Consider the following 18,889-nt stretch of genomic DNA (forward strand, 5'->3'; position numbering starts at 1 on the left):
CCAAGATATAAACTGTATAGTAAGAACAGGAGGAACTCCATCTGAAGGCTGAGATTCCATTTTAAAAACCAGTGAGTTAGGAGGTAAGATTTCTAACATATTTTATGGTAATCAGCCAGCAATCAATCCTATCTTCAGGCAGGGCAAGCAGTCCTAAATGATATGTCCACACTGCTTTAGGTTAACCACTGTCTTGGAGAAGAACAGGATCAATAAATTCCTTGTGCTAAGTTTATCTTATAGAATTATCTAGAGGACTGGTTGTGGATGGTGACATAATGTCTCTCGCCAGGAAGAGACATCATGAGACCACATGGCAAGCCTATGCACCACGCCCCTCCGCCTTTTGCCCTATTCTTGAAAGCCTTAAAAGAGAGAATCCTAAACCCTTAAGCTCACCTCCTCTCTGAGATTGCCCACACTCCCCTTTGAGTGTGTACTTTTTGCCTTAAATAAAGACTTCTTATTGCTCAACTTACTGTATTTTGTTTCTCTGTGCTCTTCCAGTAGTAAGCATCTTTGTTATTTTGCTATTTCATTCTATGTTCTAGACTTAGGCACTAGTCTTCTCTCTCTCTGTTCTACTTTGGACAAGTAAGGAAGGGCTACTGAGATCTCTGATTTGGGCTTGCAAGTTCCCATTGCCTGGGTGACCTGGACAGGACTGTAGCAGCCTGCCCAAAAATCTCCTTTGGGAAGTCCTCAGAACATAATTTCACTTCATTCAGTGCTCTGCATCTCCCCCAAATCCTGGGGTGGTAGGGGCTTAGTTCCCATGCTGTGCAGATTCAAGCGGACACTGGACGCCAGGTGACTCTGGTTTTAGGAGTTGGCAAAGGATCTGCCCTATGCAAAGCAGGAGTTCAATGAGCTTCCCTTTCCTCCCTCCGTTCTTTCTTGTTCTCTGCTGGCTGCAGGGTTGCAGCACTTCACTAGTACTCACTTCCTTCCTTACCTACAGTGGCCCAACCTGTTCAAGAATTCTTTCTTGTTCAGAGTCAAGAACCCTCCCTGTTCCAGGCTGAGGTTTCTCCAAGTGCACAGGAAGAGACCTCCCCAGACACAGCTGCCTGAAACAGGACCACCTGGAGAATGTGATTTAATTCACTTATATAAATTAAGTATTTAGCTATTAACAGGTTTTCTTTAACCAGACAGAATTAATTTGTCAGAATTTCTTTTCTCACTTGAAATGGTCTTGCTCTGGCCTGAAAAATAAAAAGTAAATTCTAGATCTCACTGCCCATATTATTACCATAACTCAAAAATGTCTGGAAAGTCTTCAGTGTGGAGACTGCACCTCAGCATTGAGACAACACATACAGTGCATTCTAAGATGCTGTTTTCTTCATTTCACAATAGATATGAATCAAACCATCATGCTCTATGCCTTAAGCTTACACAGAGATGTATGTCAATTATTTCTCAATACATTGTGAAAGGCTCATGCTTGATTTGCATATCCTATAATGATAGCTGAACCCTGGCACAGGCACAACATAATAGAAGCCACTACTTCCTCACTTGTCCCCCATCGTTGTTTCCTCACCATTTGAGTATTGCCACTATATTTTTGCCAACATTTCATGCCATGATGGAGAACAAAAAATCTTCCTCGTGATAACTTTTCTGAATGCATGTAAGGCAGAGGACTGTGCTAAGACATAGGTCTGGGCTTGGGTACCTGCTGTACCATTCTTCCTTGTACATCCTTTGCAAGTTACCTAACCCATGCTTCAGTTTCTTGTCTATAAAATGGAGAAAATAATGCTTACCTTATAGGGTCATTGTCAGGTGAAGAAGAGATAATTCATGTAAAAATTTCAGTGCAGCATGAGCACCTGGTGAATCCTCAGTAAATGTTAGCCATTATTATTGTTATTATTTACTAAAATAAGTACCATTTGTTCTCTGGTCCTGCAGTTTTGTAAAGATTATACAAACTTTAATCTTCAAACATCAAGCAAGTTGGATTGTTCATTCATTCAATAACTATCAAGTACTTACTCTGTGAATAACATAGACCTGCCCTTGGGGGACTTGCATTCCTACTGGTGACTTGTGCATTTGCAAATTTCTCTCTGGGAGAAAAGATCAGGCAGCAGTTATTGTTGCTTTTTCACAGCTGCGTGCTTTCTTCAATGCTCCTGTTGCCCGATTAGTAATAGGTCTTATTAATAATGGCTTGAGGTCTCCTAAGCTTTTCCTTAATAGTATGTGCCATGTGTTATTTACATGACAGTGGAAGCACATTTTCATCACCAGACCCCTTTGCATGTTTTTTACAGAAACATTAAGCTGTTCATTTTCCACGGAAGGAAATGGAAAGCCTTATTTTCATGCTCCACTGTGTTTGGTCTTAAAATGGCATTGCAGCTTAGCAGAGTCTATAAAACTAATTTGCAAATTTTACTATACAAAACACTTAGGACTTGGGTAATTTTTGTCGTCATCAAAGGTGACTTCCCAAAACAACTAAATTTCATTCTCTTGTGTCTTTGAGTGGCTTTGTATGAACATTTTTGGTACATTGCTTTCATCAGTTATTGTCAGTGAGGCTGACGCTTTGAAGAATTGGTTAAGGTGGGATTTTTGAATTTGTATCCTGATCAAACTCATCACACCCACATTTTCTTCTAAAATGTCCTGTTTTTCACCAGTGAAATCCATTTTTAGTTATAAGGGTAATTGTTTAAGTCTACTTGAAGAACATATTACACTAATATACATAACTATTCAGGCATTCATATCTAACATCTATAGTAGGAATTGCCTGAATGACAAGTGTAACATATATACTAGTTAGTGCAGAGCTATTGATCTATACTGAATGCATTAGCCCTGTGGTCACCAATGTGTTCCCACTTGGAATTACAACACATTCAGATGTGGATATTGTTGAGTTTTAAGTGTAATTAAAACACAATTTTGAAATAATAAGTTTTTATAGAATAATGTGTAACAGAATCCTGTTTATGAAAAGAGAGTTACAGATGTGTATAAGGTACTGTCACTACCCGACCCACTTCCCCTCTGCTGACCCCAGGGAGCTGCAGTCTCAGTGGACCTTCCTTACGCAAGTGCGACCTTCCCCCTCAGGCACCTGTATCTGTTTGAGAGCTTCCTCTGGCTATATGCTCCACAAGCTATAGCCCCTAGGGGCAACCTACAATCAATGAGGGACTGGGGTTGTCCTTGTCACTTGGACAGTTCTGAGGTGTGCTCTACACAGTCTCTCAAGGCACACAGTGGGACTGGGCCCCAGTTGCCCAACGTGTAACCTGTTCATTAACACACCTTCATTGGCTTTCTCCGTTTCCTGCCTTACCTCCCCACTCCCTCACCATACTTCTTTGCATCATATCCCTCCAAAATCACTTGCACCCCCATCATTGCTGTGGGACTGCTTTGAAGGGAGTCCACATTGAGACACTATGTAATGCATGTTAAATGATGTGGAAGGATTCACACCTAACTGATGAGGGTGTAGTAGACACAAATTGAAGTGGCTGTCCAGCTCACAACAGTTCTTCCACTTATCACATATGTGCTCTCTCTTTCCTTTGAAGAATTGTTTTCCTCCCAAAGGGTACTGCCTCTCTGACCATAGTGATTGTTTGGGGCTGGGCATCTGATCCAAGCCATTAATAATGTCCCACACCCTGATGATGGGACTGGTCCATGGAGAGAATATAACCCACACTAATCAGAGACCTTACCTGGGATTTTTTTAACTGGTTCTATGGGAAGAGAACCCCTTTTCTCTCAGAGCTATGAAATTGTAAGCCCAGAGCTGACCTCAGCTATCTCTCTCACCACACAGAGAAGCCTGTTCACAGTGAGAGAAGAGAGTATACAGCAAATTCTGAGGCAAGAAATGAGTGACAGGAGAATCTTCATGGCATCTGAATGCCTGGGGCAGTTAATTCTAACCCAGCTCCACTGTCCCTCCCCACAGTTTGGTTATATAGGCTTCCTTACATCGTACCACATTGGCATAAGCTACTTAAAGTTTTTGTCATTTACACATTTACAATCAAATAACCCTACTACAGATGTTTAACTCTGGGGCACAAAGTCAGATTGGAGTAAGAATTGGAGAATTGTTTTCCATAAACTATGTTTTGCAGTTCTGCAGTCTCCATTTGATTTCTTTACAGTTTCCAGCTCTCTCCTGGACTTCTCTTCACCTTACTATATGCATCTTTTACTATAGATTCTGACATACTGATCAGTTAAAGTCCTTGTCTTGCTAATTATGACATCTGAGTTGTGAGTCAGTTTTTTATGATGGATTTATCTCTTTATTATGGGTCACATTTTTCTTTACATATCTAATAATTTTTGCATATGAACATCATGAATATATTCTAGAGCCTGTACTCTGTTGTGTTCTTCTGGGGAGCATTTTCTTGCAAAAGGCAGGGAAATTACTGGTGGATCACATCACTTGAAACTTGCTTTGAGATTTTGCTAGGTTGGGACTATTTTAGTTTTAACCTTAGTGCTCGGGTGAATCCCTTAGTCACAGATGCAGTCTTTACTCTAGTGTGGCCCATGGTTTCAAATGAAGCTTGAATTGTTTACCAAACCATTATAACCTGGTGACACTTCCAACTCCAAACTGTCTCCCCTGTGATGGGCAACTGCTGAAATCTCTGCTCACTCTCCTTCAGCCATCAGCTATTGTTTTCCCCTTGGAATCCTTGGAGTCTCACCCGGACACACACAGTTCAAGGGTCAGACAAGGATTGGAGAATTTATACACATATTTCAGGGCTTCCCACTCTGTGATTTTCTCTTTTCCAGAATTTTCTCCTCAATTACCACCACTCTAGTTGCAAACTCCTTCTTAGAAGCATCTGGACAGTAAGCCTGTGGCTTTACTCCTGAATGACACTTACTTGCAAGCTGACTGTGGTTCTCAAGGTGTGGTCCTGGGACCGTCAGTATTATTAGCATCATGTGGAAACTGGTTAGAACTACAAAATTTTGGGCCCCACCCCAGACCTAGTGAATCAGAATTGCTGGGGCCCAGCAATCTTTATTTTAACAAGCACTCCAGAGATTCTAATATATAATAAAGTTGGAGAATGATTGCCTGAGAGGAAAAGTCACATAGATGTGGATCTTGCTCAGAGTGATTCCCCTCCCTTTACTGTCCGGTTGCTCCCCAGTGCCATCAAACCATCAAATAGGTTTCCTTTTTCCTTTGGGCAGGGAGGTGCGAGGGGAGTCTGGAATTCATAATTATTCTCTAAGGGATTAGCATATTATTAAATGGGGTTAGGACTTTATATTAGCATAATATATATTTAATATATTAGCATAATATATTAAATAAGCTACTCTGTCAGATGGGAATTTGTACATTTGCTTTCTAGTATATATTCTATACTATATACTGTTTGATCCCCTTCAAGAATATATATTTTTTATAATTTAAAAAACAAATGTAAAATACTTTGAGATTTGAATAAAATGTTTGTGAAACCCTGGAAGCACCTTATAGTTTTATGGAACAAAGCTTGAAAATCTCTAGTTTAAACCATATGATTGACAGTATAGGTTGGATTAGCTTCAACCATGCATAGGAATATCTCCATGGCAACTGTCACCATGGCATCAGGCATATGACAGAGGTAGTAAATGAGCTTGTACAGAGTGGGAGGAATGCAGTGTGCTATCTTACTGGTCCCTATTCCAGGAAATCCCAGACATATGCCTTGTACCTTGATAGAGGAAGTCTGTAGGTAGTGACCAAATGAAAACAACTTCTTTGCTGAGAGCAGCCACATTTCCAACATGTTTGCAGAAGGATTCTCTTTTTAACTCCCATGGGTCAGATTCGTATCAGTTTTGGTTTGTGATGTGTTCTTTCATAGACAACAATAAAATAGTATTATACACAGCAGTAATAGTAGTATAGCTCCATTCGGGTTCCTGGACCCAATTCCAATGTGTGTATGTATGTGGGAGGGGGTCTGACCTTAGTTTCACAGTATTCTCACTCTATCAGACCTTTGGAACTGAAAGTTCATCTAAAAAACTCATTCCAGTCTCCTCTTCCTTTCCTCTCATCCCCCACCTCCAGACAGACCTTCTGGTGTTTTATCTGCTGGACAGCAAGCCCAAGCAGTGCTTCTCCAACTTCAGGGTGCACACGAGTCCCCTGGGGATCTTGTTAAGATGTAAATCCTAATTTAGAAGATACTATGGGATGAACTGTGTCCCTTCAAAATTCATATGTTGAAGTCCTAACCCCAGTACCTCAGAATGTGACTATATTTGGAGATAGGGTCTTTAGAGAGGTATTTAAGGCTAAATGAGTCATTGAGGTGGGCCCTAATCCAACATGACTGGTTTCCTAGTAAGAGAACACAGAGACACAGAGCAGAGACCATGTGAAAACGGGGGGAGAAGATGGCATCTACAAGCCAATGAGAGAGGCTTCAGAAGAAACCAACCTGCTGACACCTTCATTTGGGACTTCAAGCCTCCAGAACTGTGAGAAAATACATTTCTGTTGTTTAAGCCACCCGGTCTGTGGTATTTCATTATGGCAGCCTCAGCAGACACATAAGTAGGTCTGGGGAGCATCTCTCACAAGCTCCCAGATGATGCTGATGCTGTTGGTTCAGGGACCACATTCTGAGCAGCAAAGGCCTGGAGAATCTATTCTTGTTTTACGGCAGTCAGCAGTTTCACCTAGCAGGTAGGCAAGGACACTTTTTCTAAAACTCTGCTTTCCTTAAGATGTTCTCAGACAATTGTTCTCAGCCTTTTTATAATTGCAGCACTTCTGAAATATTATAAATATGGTGGCACCTTTCAGGGGATGAGTCACAGGTTATGTAAATGGATGAAGTGGGCTGGGTAGAATAGGACAAGGTGGATGCAGCAGGTAAACCGGGAGCTTCTGGTTTAATACATCCTTGGGCAGGTTAGTCTTGGCCTTGATTCCCTCGTCAGTAAAGTGGGAATGGTAGTAGAACCTACTTACTTGGGTTATGTGAAGATTTGTTTGCTAAGTGATTGGTGGATAACTTTTCAATAACCATTAGCTATTACTAGGTATTTAATATTAGTGTGATTTTACTTTAAATACCTTAGTTAAGAAAATGGTATCTGACCACCAAGTCTCAGAGGGAAAGTATTTTCAACTGATTCAAGTAGCAAATGTCATAAAAAATGGCTGTGGATGTTGGTGCAAGGGCAGTAAAAACTCACTTCATATTTCTATCCTTTGTAAAATGCCCCAAACTGCTAAGTTAAAACTCAAGGCAAAAGAGAATTCTAGAAGTGCCAGGCTGGTTCATTTACAGGCCACCTCCAATCTCAGGGCTAAGGCCCCCGCCCCTCCCTTTGGGTGGCGATGTTGCTAGGGAGGCCTGGCTTGTTGACGTGCGGGGTTGCTGTTTGCAGCTTGTTGCTCAAGGTAATCCTCCTAGGAACAGCACCCTGCTGGCAGCTTTGTGACCCAAAAAGGGCTTCAGCCGTGACTAATAAAGCTGTAAAGAATGCACACAGATCCAAGAAAATCCATTCCCTAAAGGAATATGGTTTCAACTACCTCTCAGTTGGTGCTTTCTCTGCCTTTTAAGCCACAAGCATTATGTTTCTGTCTGAAATTCTGGTTCTCCCATGATGTGTTCTCCAGAGGCCTTTTTTTCCTGGTAAATCAGGGAGATACTACTGATGCTTGGAGTAGGGGAGAGGAGCTAATTATCCCCAAGAGTGCATTTCCCACATGGGCCTTTCCTTGCATTTCCGGAGATGCACTCCTTCAGCATTTTTGCTAGCTCCAGTTCAGAAGGCCACAGATCTCCTGAATCCCTTGCCCCTTCCATTAGTTTAAAACTCAGTAGTCTGTCTTACAGAACCTGGGAGTTGTCCTGGCCTTTTCCACTTTTTCACCCCTAAATTTGTCACTTACCTCAGTTCTATCTCATCAGTGCCTGACATCTGTCTCCAGAATATTGTCCCAGTTCAGACCCTTCCTCAGAGTACTGCAGCTGACATGTTTCTCCGGTCTACCTGCCCTTGAGCTTGCCCTCATGAAATGCTCCTCTACTTCTGCCAAAATGTACAACTGATGCCAGTTCTCAGCTTAAAATCCTTTAATGCTGTCCCTCCCCCCATCCACCCACACTATTTCCAGACTGAAAGTTCCCAGTACTGCCAGAATTCTGAGTTATCAAGAAAAGCCAGAAACTTGGATTTTTATGTGAATTCCCCCATCCCTTTTTTTGTTTATTTTTAGTTATTACATTTTACACATTTAAAAAATGACAAAACATTGCATCAAGTCTCCCACCCACTCTTGGCCCCCACTTCCCTGAGGTCACCCATTTACCGTTTCTTCTGTGGCCTTTCAGACATATATACATACATACACACACACTCACGTACACTCACACACACATACTATTTTTTTATACAGATGGTAGCCAATTTTTTTATGTTGGCATAAAATTTTAAAACTCTGGGTGAGGGTCAAACAAGGACACGTTTGCATCCACAGCTTACAAATCACGTGGACATGTGCTTACGATCCACTTGACTGACAGTTCTGTGAAGACAGTGGTGCCGCTTTGTCTTGGCGTCCCCTTCTATACCGGGCACAACACCTTGCACAGGTGACACTCAGTAAGTACACTGTCCATCCACTGAAACACTTATTAAGAACCGCTCTATGCCTATTGCTGCGCCAATCAGATTCCCAGGTGACCTGTCATGTGGACAACCTCGGGGGAACATGAAGTTACAGTTAGTCAAGTCTAGTTAAGTCTCCAGCCCTGTGGAAACACACCCAGAACTCAGCTGGCTGTGGGTTCAGAATGTGCCTACCTCCTACTTATGCTAGTTACCCGGGTCTACCACAAATGGACAGAAACAGCAGATCACTTCCTGTTCCCCGGCTCGCCCTCATGGGGTGCCTGCTTATGCTGACGGCCGGCCCCCACGGACTGCCGACATGAGAATTCCAAAGCCAGCTGTCACTCCCAGGAGTGGCATTCCCATTTCTTACCCTCCACCAGGTCAAGGCAAGCCAGGACGGGACAGAAACCACAAGCACAGGCAACTTGCTGACTCTTCCTGAGGCGCTGGGCTGGGCTGGGTTGGGCTGGGCCGGCTGTTGGAATGAGTAAGGCCTTTTCAAGCTTCTTCATGTTGAGAGACTCACTGCTCAGATAGTTTGGGGCTCTTCCCTAAGTTAGGTTCTATTTGCTCACTTGCTTGGGTGGACGTCCAGGTCACCTCTGGTGGTTGCAGGGCAGGGTAAATTTTTCAGTTCATGATAAGGTGGACCCCACTGAGGAAATGTAACAACCTCGGATTACCTCATTTCTCTCCCCTGTCCTCTGAGGAGGTGATTTCTAATTGTCTCTGCATTGACACAGGACAGGTGGTTTCTGCAGGCAGCATGCTTCTGTGGAAGGGTCACAAGCAAGTTCCCTGGAACTGCACTATGATGTTGTCCCTTTCTCTCCCACTCAAGAGACCATTGCAGAGTATAAGTGGGTGGGAACATGATCTCATTCTAAGAATCACCTTGAATTTATTCTAACTGTGGTGTAGTAAGATATGAATCTTACTCCCAAAACTTGGGTGGGCAAAACCTGTCATACTCCTTTTTCTCTTTATTTCAAGTTACCTTGGGCTTGCAGACTTCATCCTCTGGGCTGTCAGGAAAAGAATACAGGTGGTAGTGGGGGAGGGGGGGCAGGCTCTCCCCTTTCCTGAGGATGCATGAGAATCCAGGAGGCTTGTAGGCCGGGATAACAGGAAGGAGTCTATTCTCCCCCAAAGACCAAGCCTGCTAATAAACCCCAAATGTCTTCTGGAGAGACACAAGAAGACTTGTGGCAGCTTACATTCCAAGCTCAAGAACCCTGGGGAAGCTAGAATCCTAGGCTGAGGCTTTAAGCCTCTGAGAAACACGGCACAGCCTCGCCACATAAGTTCTGCCAGCGTGCTACCAGCAGCAGGCACTGTAGGGAGCACACTGGTCTGCAGTGCCTGGAGTCCACTGATGTCCCATCCTTACCAGGCTGCAGGCTTTCAGAAAACATAAGCCAGGCTGTCTGCACAAACCACCTCAGTGCTTGGCTTTCAAACCAAACCTCCCTGATGCACAGCTGGTTTCCAGCTCAGAAAGAATAAATAAAATGCAGGAAAACAAACCTCCAAGCTAATAGCTCAGTATATTATCCTGCCACCTAATTTATATTGGAATAAACTAATCATTCACAAGTTTCCATCACAAAAGTCAGTACTTATCACAAGTTTACTGTGCCACACATCACAGCCTGTGCAACAAACACCACCACTGCTCTAAAGTAGAGCTAAAAAATGGAAGGATACTGTCTTCACCCCTGCTTTATTTCCTTCATTCACTGATTATCCTCAGAACAACAACAGAAAACCCTTCTCCTTGAGGAAGCAATTTCTAGCCAAGATTATCAAAAGGGTTGCTGCCCAGTGCCTCAATTAACTGTACCAAACCCATGCAATGACAAAAATGCAAGTGTCACCTCATTATGACCAGGCTATGCTGATTAAAGTGGAAGTAGCACTACAACCATTTGTATTACTAAAACTATCTTTTCCACTTAATTAGCACTTAAAAACAACCTTAGTTTTTCACATTAATCCAACTGGGGACAAAGTCACTGACCACAGCGAATGGCATCTGGTCTACGAGAGGTCTAAACAATAATACAGTGATTGGTTTTAAAAAGATCACTGCCTTAGTGTATTATTTGTTATACACTATATTTGGGCAGACATGTGCCCAAGCACTTGCAGTAGCCCAGTGGGAACCCTGAGATTTGAGTTCTTTGGGATTTTAATTCTGGCTGTGAATTAACTAGGACCTTAGCAGCTGGCATCTGGACTGATTCAACTGCAGAACATATGACCCAGGCTGTCCTCAGTCACGGCTGGAAGTAATGGGCAATTCCAGGGCAGGACTACATCTGTCTTAAAGATGCTCAATATGATTCACACCTAAAGAAATACAAATGTGAACAAAAACCAGAAATTGTTTTTACCTATCAGATGAACAGCAATTAAAACTATTGATGATACAAACTGTGGGTGAGTTTGTGAGCAAACTAGTAGACTCATGAATTATTGACAGGTATATAAAAATGGATCTGTCTTTTCAATGGGTAACTTGTCCATGTCTATTCAAATTTTTAAATGCTCATGCCCTTTCTTCTGGCAGTGGTACTGTTAAAAACTGACCATACAAAGATACTTGCAGATGTATGCCAAGAAGAGAAAAATGTACAAGGAAGTTCCCTGAAGACTGGTTACAATAGCAACAGACTGGAAACCAATTCAATGTTTCTCAATAGGGGTCTGGTTAAATACAATAAGGGGCAGCCACACAATGGAATTACGTAACTATCTTTAAAAATGTGGTCAATCTTGCATGCTAAAGTAGAAAAAAACCTCTCCAACGTAATAGTATTATATGGATGCATATAAATGCTGACGTATTTTTTTCTAGAAGCACAGACAAAATATTAACATGTTATTGTTCTAATAACATATATATGATCTAAAAAAATACAGAATATCTGGAAGTGGTAGACCATTTCCCCACTTTGTACTTTTTGTCATTAAAATTCTTTTAAAGAATGAGGTTGTATGTACTAAAAGCTGAAAGATGTCTTTGGAGATTCACTTTCCAGTGGCTGCTGCTGTGTTCTCCAGCAAACCTTATCATGGTCTTCCTGCATCTGCCCATATGCTTTATGTAACTTGGTGAGGAAACACTAAGATGCTTCTTTGGGACAACTGCTGTAAAGGCCACTTTTAGAGCAGAAACCACACTGGTAAGTCTGGATGTTTCCTCCAGTGGAAAATTACAAGTTTGCTTGGTTTCAATACCTGGCACCCAGTCTTGGGTTCCTCAGCCCTGAATAGATTCTTTTCATTTGGCTTTCTCTCGACCAGTGTCTTGGCACACTATCAGAGGGAGAAATAATTACAAAGAGGTGTCTTTAAAGGATGAGAAGCACTGGTAGCTTACCAGATGGGGATAATCAAGTATCTTTAAACAAATCCTTGACCAGACAGAAGCACTATTTGTCTTCTCGCCTTCATACTACATGCAGTGTTCATGCTTCCAGAAATGGGTGCACACCAAGGGAGCTGGAGTGTTGCTCAGTCTCCCTCCACTTCAGGGGAAGAAGCTCTTGGTGGCTCGTCGATATGACCTGTGACCCAACTGTGGTTAGCCCCAAAGAAGTTTCCAAGAGCTTCCTTCATCTTCTCAGAGTTCTTATGCTGCTGGGGATATAAGGTCCATCTTATTCTTAATTCAGATTATGTGAGCATGGGGTGGGGAGTGAAAAACAGCTTGATGATTTTTGTAGAAATGACACTTGCTAACTGTAATAACATCCAAGTATAGGCATGTAGTTAAAAGCATCTGATCTCTCACCTTTCAGAGGTAACAAGTGTATCACTTTGGTGGTTCCAATAATCTGTTTGATGTATATATTTATACAGCATTTCTCAAATGTATTTGTGAGCATGGTGTTAATGTGCGCTTGTCCAGAAGCTGTCCCTAGTTTTATCCAGTTAATTTTTCACCATAAATATTTCCCCCAATTATAGAATTTGGAATTGTATGGCAGTTGGCATCTGTGTATTCTGTATTCACCCTTTCACACCTGTGTGATCATTTACTTGGTATAAACCCTATAAGCTGGTTTGCTGTGTGAAGGATATGCCCTTTTCATGTTCTGAGTCAAGACTTCTTCCTGGACAGCCCCAATAATCCAAGATCTATTCAAGATGGAAGAGCTGCTGACCTCAAGGAAGAACTGCTGGGATGTCATTCCAGGTATACCCAATTCTATAGGGACCCTTCTGAAGACAGGGAGGATACAGGGCAGCCATCTGGGTAATCACTGTCAGATCCAGGGCAGAGGTTTGCGTCAAGTCAGAAGAGCCCATGACAGGAAGCCTGATATATGGAGCTGCAGCTGACTTCTGAGCGTGAAAACCAATCCATTTCCACGCAGAGCAGAACAACTCTCTAGGCCTGTAGGCTTTCAAGCAGAGCCACTGAGAGCTTATTCAATTGTCTAAAAATTAGCAGATGAAGGCAGATGTGCCTTTTGTGAAATGACTGTAATTAACTCCAAATCTTTCTCCACACTTTATTTTTGCTGGCTGGATTTGTCATTTTGCTGTTAGAACAAGCCTACTACATACCTCAGATTTTTTTCCCCTTACCTTGTGATTCTGAGCAAAAGCATGACTCCATCACCTGTCTGGGCACATACAGAGTCTGTCTGGATGGTGTCAGGATGTCCTGTATATTCAATGGTAACCCTGAAAATAACATCTACAGCCGCCAGGCAACTGGCTGACAGCCTCTGGGAACTCCAGGGCACTAAGGGACAATGTATTTAGTCACATCTGTCTTCAAGTGCAGGGAAATGTACTGAGGCATCTTTTGATTCATAAGGAAAATGACAGATTCATGCCTTGGATCCACTTACTCCCATCTCAGGTAGGTCTGTAAACAGAATTCAATGCAGGACTCAAGACCCACTATTGGTGCTTGACCCTCAGAAATCAGAGGTCAGCAATACCCATCTGGGAGACCTAGTCCCCTACACTGGATTCTTAACCCTTACGAGAGACCCCCAAGAATGCACCTGATCGTCTGAACTTTTAAAAAGTTTTAGATGTGTGATCTGGCTGTGTGCTCTTCAGTTCCCGCCGTACCTGGGCTTTACCATGTGATGTCCCTTTACCATGACAGAGCCTCAAAACACACATACACGCACTGATTTAGCCACTGATACTGTTTCTTCCCCTTCTGCTCCAACAGCGTTATCCACTCCAGTCAGGAAGTCAACAAGGAGAGTTTTCTTGCATGTTGTGGCTGAAAAAAGAATTATTTTATCCCAAGGACACAGCCGGTAGAAGGCAGACTACAGCACTTCTGCCAAATTCCATTCCTCAAATGGCCATACTGCATAGTTCATGAAGAGCTAACTGCCTCCAAACCTATAAGCTTCCACATGATGCTTAAAATCAGAGCCTGGGAATGACCATCCCCTGGTCTTTCTCCTCCTCGGCCCGGCTCAGCCCTGTGCCATGTGCTGGCCTCTGCTCAGAAAGCTATGTAGTAGTGCTCCATAGTGCTGACGATGTCACTCTGGTCCTCCAGGACATCCAGAACCTGCTGCAGCACAGTTTCACTCAGGCTGGGGCTGAGACTCAGGCGTGCACAGGCCAAGATGTGCAGGAAGTGGCAGCCCTTCTCCACATCTGCAGGAAAAAGGCAGCTGGCTAAGCTTGGACACACCTGTCAGCCTCCTCTGCTCCCTCTAAATAAATGGAAGCCCTTCTCCACACCCCCTGAATCAGAACCTGCATTTTAACAAGATTCCCAGATGATTCCTATGTACATTAAAACTGGAGATGTACCAGTTTGGGTTATCAGCAAAAACAAAACAAAAAAAACCCATTCTCAGGACCCTTATTTCACCATAGTGACATGGTCCCACAGCTCAGGAACTCAGGCCTTCAACTTTCATGGATTTCCAGTAATTTTATATCCATAACCCAATAGATTCTTAGTGCTGGATAATTTTTAGTGCTCTAGTGTAATTACATGTCTAAGTGCATGTATTCAGTGCTGAACTTCCAGGTGGGGGTCCTCAAGATTGACAGCAGTGCCAGTTTACAGCAGCCCCCATATTCTTGCCCAAAGTCCTCACTGATAGGACTGCCATGGTGAAGAAAGGATTCCTACCTTTGGCCTGTTCTCATTTCTCTCTGCCTGGCTTCCAAAAAGTAACTAGAAATACCCTCTTACCTTTTACCCAAAACTAAGACCATTTGGTATACAGTGAAAAAGTTCAGGATCAGTACTTCTTTCCTAGTTGGAATTGGTAATTTAGAGTAGTAGTATGCACACTGAAGTTGTGACTATTAGTAGACCATGAAATCTATTTAGTGGGTTGTGATTGGCATTCTTTTTCTTACCAAACAGACTATGACAAACTAGAATAGGAAACTACAGAATGTACTGCATTATAGTGAGGATATTATTTTGTGAAACTTTATCTATATAAATAATTATGCATTATAATTATATAATTTTGGGGTCATGATGTAAAATGTGTCTGTAACTCTGAATTAAAGTCAACCCTCATCACTAAAAATAAACACTGCCAGTTTTCACTTAAAGCCCATGAATGGCCAGGCTTATACCCAGCACCTGGCTCACAAGCTGGTCCACAGAGTTACTACATGTTTTCACATGATAAAATGCATTAGGCTGCAGGAAGGTGTTGAAAGAGGCATTGTGGTGCTGAGAGTCAGTGCACCTTCATGGCCTTGGGCAAGTCATAGCATCTCCAAGCCTGTTTTCTCACCCATGGGGAGGGTTTGGGGAAGGTGTGTGGTCACCTCTGGGGTCCTGTCCAGTTCTAAGCATCAAAGACTATCACAGGCAGCATTCCTGGGCTAATGAAAGACTTGGTAAATTCTGACCTCTAGTGGCTCTGTCAACTCATTATTCCTCCTAAGTGTGATTACTGTTGGAAATTTGTCATTCCTACTAGTCCACACATTCCCAGGATGTTTCTGCAACATTTGTTCTATAAAGACTTCCTGAATGCCTACTACATGTGTCATGCCAAGCAAGGAGGAGCAAGGAGGAGCAAGGAGGGAAAGGCAAATGACTCTGGAACTCCACAGACCTCAACTCAAATCTGGGCTCCAGGACTGAACCGAAGTGGTTCATGTCTCAGTCCGGTTCCTCACATGTAAGATGGGGAGACAATTATCACCTAGTTCACCGGTGATTGTGTGGATGAAAGGAGATCTGTGGAAGGTGCTTCTCACATGGGTAATCCTTACAGCTCTTATTGTCATACCCATAACCTAGGGCGACGAACAAAATCTAGTCCTTTGAAAGAGCTTCAACTCTTCCCATGAAGGGTTGATGACAGAGGGTAGACAAAGACTCCAACCAGAGCAGAGGCAGCACCAGGAATTTCAGCACCACTTGGCTTTTCATCTTCATTTCTGTAAGGCCTGGATACTCAGGTTCAGAGCTCAAGAACCCAGAAAGTCACTTCAGTTGTTCCAGAGATGTAAAGTCACTTTAAATCCCCAGAAAGTCGTTTCCGACAATGGGAGGAGGCTACCCACCTTTGTCTGCATCTCTGAGATCAGCAGTAGCAATCAGTAAGCAGAGCACAAATTCCTGATATTTGAAGGACTGGTTACTTTTTCCCACCCTGACTCCCACAAACTGTGTAAGCTACTCCAGGGACATGTGCATTGTTGCCTGCCAAGTGGCTGGAGGTAACTAAGGGATGGGTAGCTGCTACTAAGAGCTGAAAATTGACTGAAATCAACTCCAACTTACTGTCCAAGCCTTCCCCTGGAAATTACAAGCCTCCAGTAGACTTCAGAGTTCCAAAATAGTTATATCACATAAATGCAATTGTTGTCCAAGAGCAGAGACAGATTCCTGGTGCTTCCTACTCCACAATTTTCCAAACAGTTTAATAAAGCACCAATTTATTTAATTTTCATAACAACCCATCATGTAGTTGCATTATAACCTATATGCAACCCCCACTTTGCATATAAAGAAACTGTGGCACAACTTTTGCTCGATACAGTACTGGAAGTTCTAGCCACAGCAATCAGATAAGAAAAAGAAAAGATATCCAAACTGGTAAGGAAGAAATTAAATTGTCACTATTTGCAGATGACATGAGATTATATAGAAAACCCTAAAGACTCCCCCCAAAAACTATTAGCACTTATAAATGAATTCAGTAGTTACAGGACACAAAATCAATATACAGGCAACTGTTGTATTTCTATACACTAATAACAACAACCAGAGAGAGAAATTAAGAAAACAATCTCATTTACCATTGCATCAAAAAGAATAAAATACCTATGACTAAATTTAACCATCAAGGTAAAAGACCTGTACTCTGAAAACTGTAGGACATTGATGAAAGAAATGGAAGATGACACAAATAAATGGGAAGATATACCATGCTCATGAATTGGAAAAATTTTGTTAAATGCCCATACTACCCAAAGCAATCTATAGATTCAATGCAATCTCTATCAAAACATCAACAACAGTTTTCATTGAACTAGAAAAAATAGCCCTAAAATTTGTACAGAACCACAGAAGATCCCAAATAGCCAAAGCTATATTGAAAAAGAACAAAGCTGAGGTATCACCCCCTCATATATGTAGATTTCAAACTCCATAACTAAGCTACAGTAACCAAAACATGGTACTGGCACAAAAACAAATACATAGATCAATGGAACAGAACAGAGCCTAGAAATAAACCCATGAATAAATGGTTAATTAATCTATGACAAAGGAGGCAAAATATAGGGGAAAAGACAGTTTCTTCAATAAATGATGTTGGGAAAACTGGACAGCTACTGGGCAAAAGAATGAAACTGGACCACCACTTATTTACACCATACACAAAAATAACTTAAATTGGATTAAAGACCTAAACGTAAAAACCGAAACTGTAAAACTCCTAAAAGAAAACACAGGCAGTAACCTCTTGAACATCAGTCTCAGCAATACTTTTGATTTCACTTACATATGGAATATAGAAAACAAAACAATTAAACAAAACAAGAAACAGATCCATAAATGCAGAGAACAAACTGGCAGCTGCTAGAGGGGAGAGAGGAAGGAGGATCTGTCTCCTTAGGCAAAGGCAACAAAAGCAAAAACAAATTGGGACTTTATCAAATTTTGCATGGTGAAGGACACCATCAACAAAGTGAAAAGGCAACCATTGAGTGGGAGAATATATCTGCAAATGATACATCTGATAAGGAGTTAATAGTCAAAATATACAAAGAACTCATATACCTCAACACCAAAAAAATCAAACAATCGGATTAAAAAATGGGCAGAAGAACAGAACAGGCATTTTTCCAAACACATATAGATGGCCAATAGACACACTAAAAGATGCTCCACATCACTAATCATTAGGGAAATGTAAATCAAAGCCACAATGAGGTATCACCTCACACCTATCTGGAGAGCTATTGTTACAAAGATAAGAAATAACAAGTATTGGTGAAGATGTGGAAAAAAGGGAACCGTCATGCACTATTGGTTGGAATATAACTTGGTGCAGCTACTATAGGAAACAGTACAGAGGTTATTCAAAAAATTAGAAATAGAAACACCATATGATTCAGCAATTCTACTTCTGGTGGTAATTAACCAAAGAAACAAAAGCACTGGCTTATAAAGATAGATGTACCCCTGTGTTCACTGCAACATTATTTACAACAACCAAGATATGGAGGCAAACCTAAGTGTCCATCAATAGATCAGTGAATAAAGAAGACATACTACATATATACACATAGTACACAGACATATATACAATGAAATATACTTGTAAAGTAGTATAAAGAAGAATGAAATCTTGCTGTCTCCAACACTGACGGACCTAGAGGGCAGTGAAACAAGTTAGAGAAAGAAATACTGGATGATTTCACTTACATATGGAATATAAAAAACAAAACAAGAAACAGATCCATAAACGCAGAGAACAAACTGGCAGCTTCTAGAGGGGAGAGGAAGGAGGATGTGTAAAACAGGTGAGAGAGATTAAGAGGTGCAAACTTGCAGTTTTAAAAGTAAGTCACATGGATGAGAAGAACAGCATAGGCAATACAGTCACTAATACTGTATTTGTTATTAGCCTGTTTGCAAAAGGCAGACTTTGAAAGTCACCTTTAAGTTTGAAAGTCAGTTTACATGGGATTTAAAGACAGGACTGATGCTTTCTTTTTCTAGTTAGTGTGAAAATGGTAATAA

General features: G+C 41.8%; 1 protein-coding gene across 7 annotated transcripts in view; it reads right to left on the reverse strand.

Moving 5' to 3' along the window:
* Positions 1 to 11,483: 11,483 nt before the first annotated feature.
* The window catches only part of STN1 (STN1 subunit of CST complex), a 44,800-nt gene continuing 37,394 nt past the window's right edge, over positions 11,484 to 18,889 (reverse strand). For all 7 annotated transcript variants that reach the window (XM_036898482.2, XM_057506281.1, XM_036898485.2 and 4 more), the window contains one exon: positions 11,484 to 14,307. In XM_036898482.2, the coding sequence (XP_036754377.2) occupies positions 14,150 to 14,307 (158 nt within the window). In that variant the 3' untranslated portion in view covers positions 11,484 to 14,149. The remainder of the gene's footprint in view (positions 14,308 to 18,889) is intronic.

Source organism: Manis pentadactyla, chromosome 8, assembly GCF_030020395.1.
Source record: "Manis pentadactyla isolate mManPen7 chromosome 8, mManPen7.hap1, whole genome shotgun sequence".
In the NCBI taxonomy this organism is placed as follows: domain Eukaryota; kingdom Metazoa; phylum Chordata; class Mammalia; order Pholidota; family Manidae; genus Manis; species Manis pentadactyla.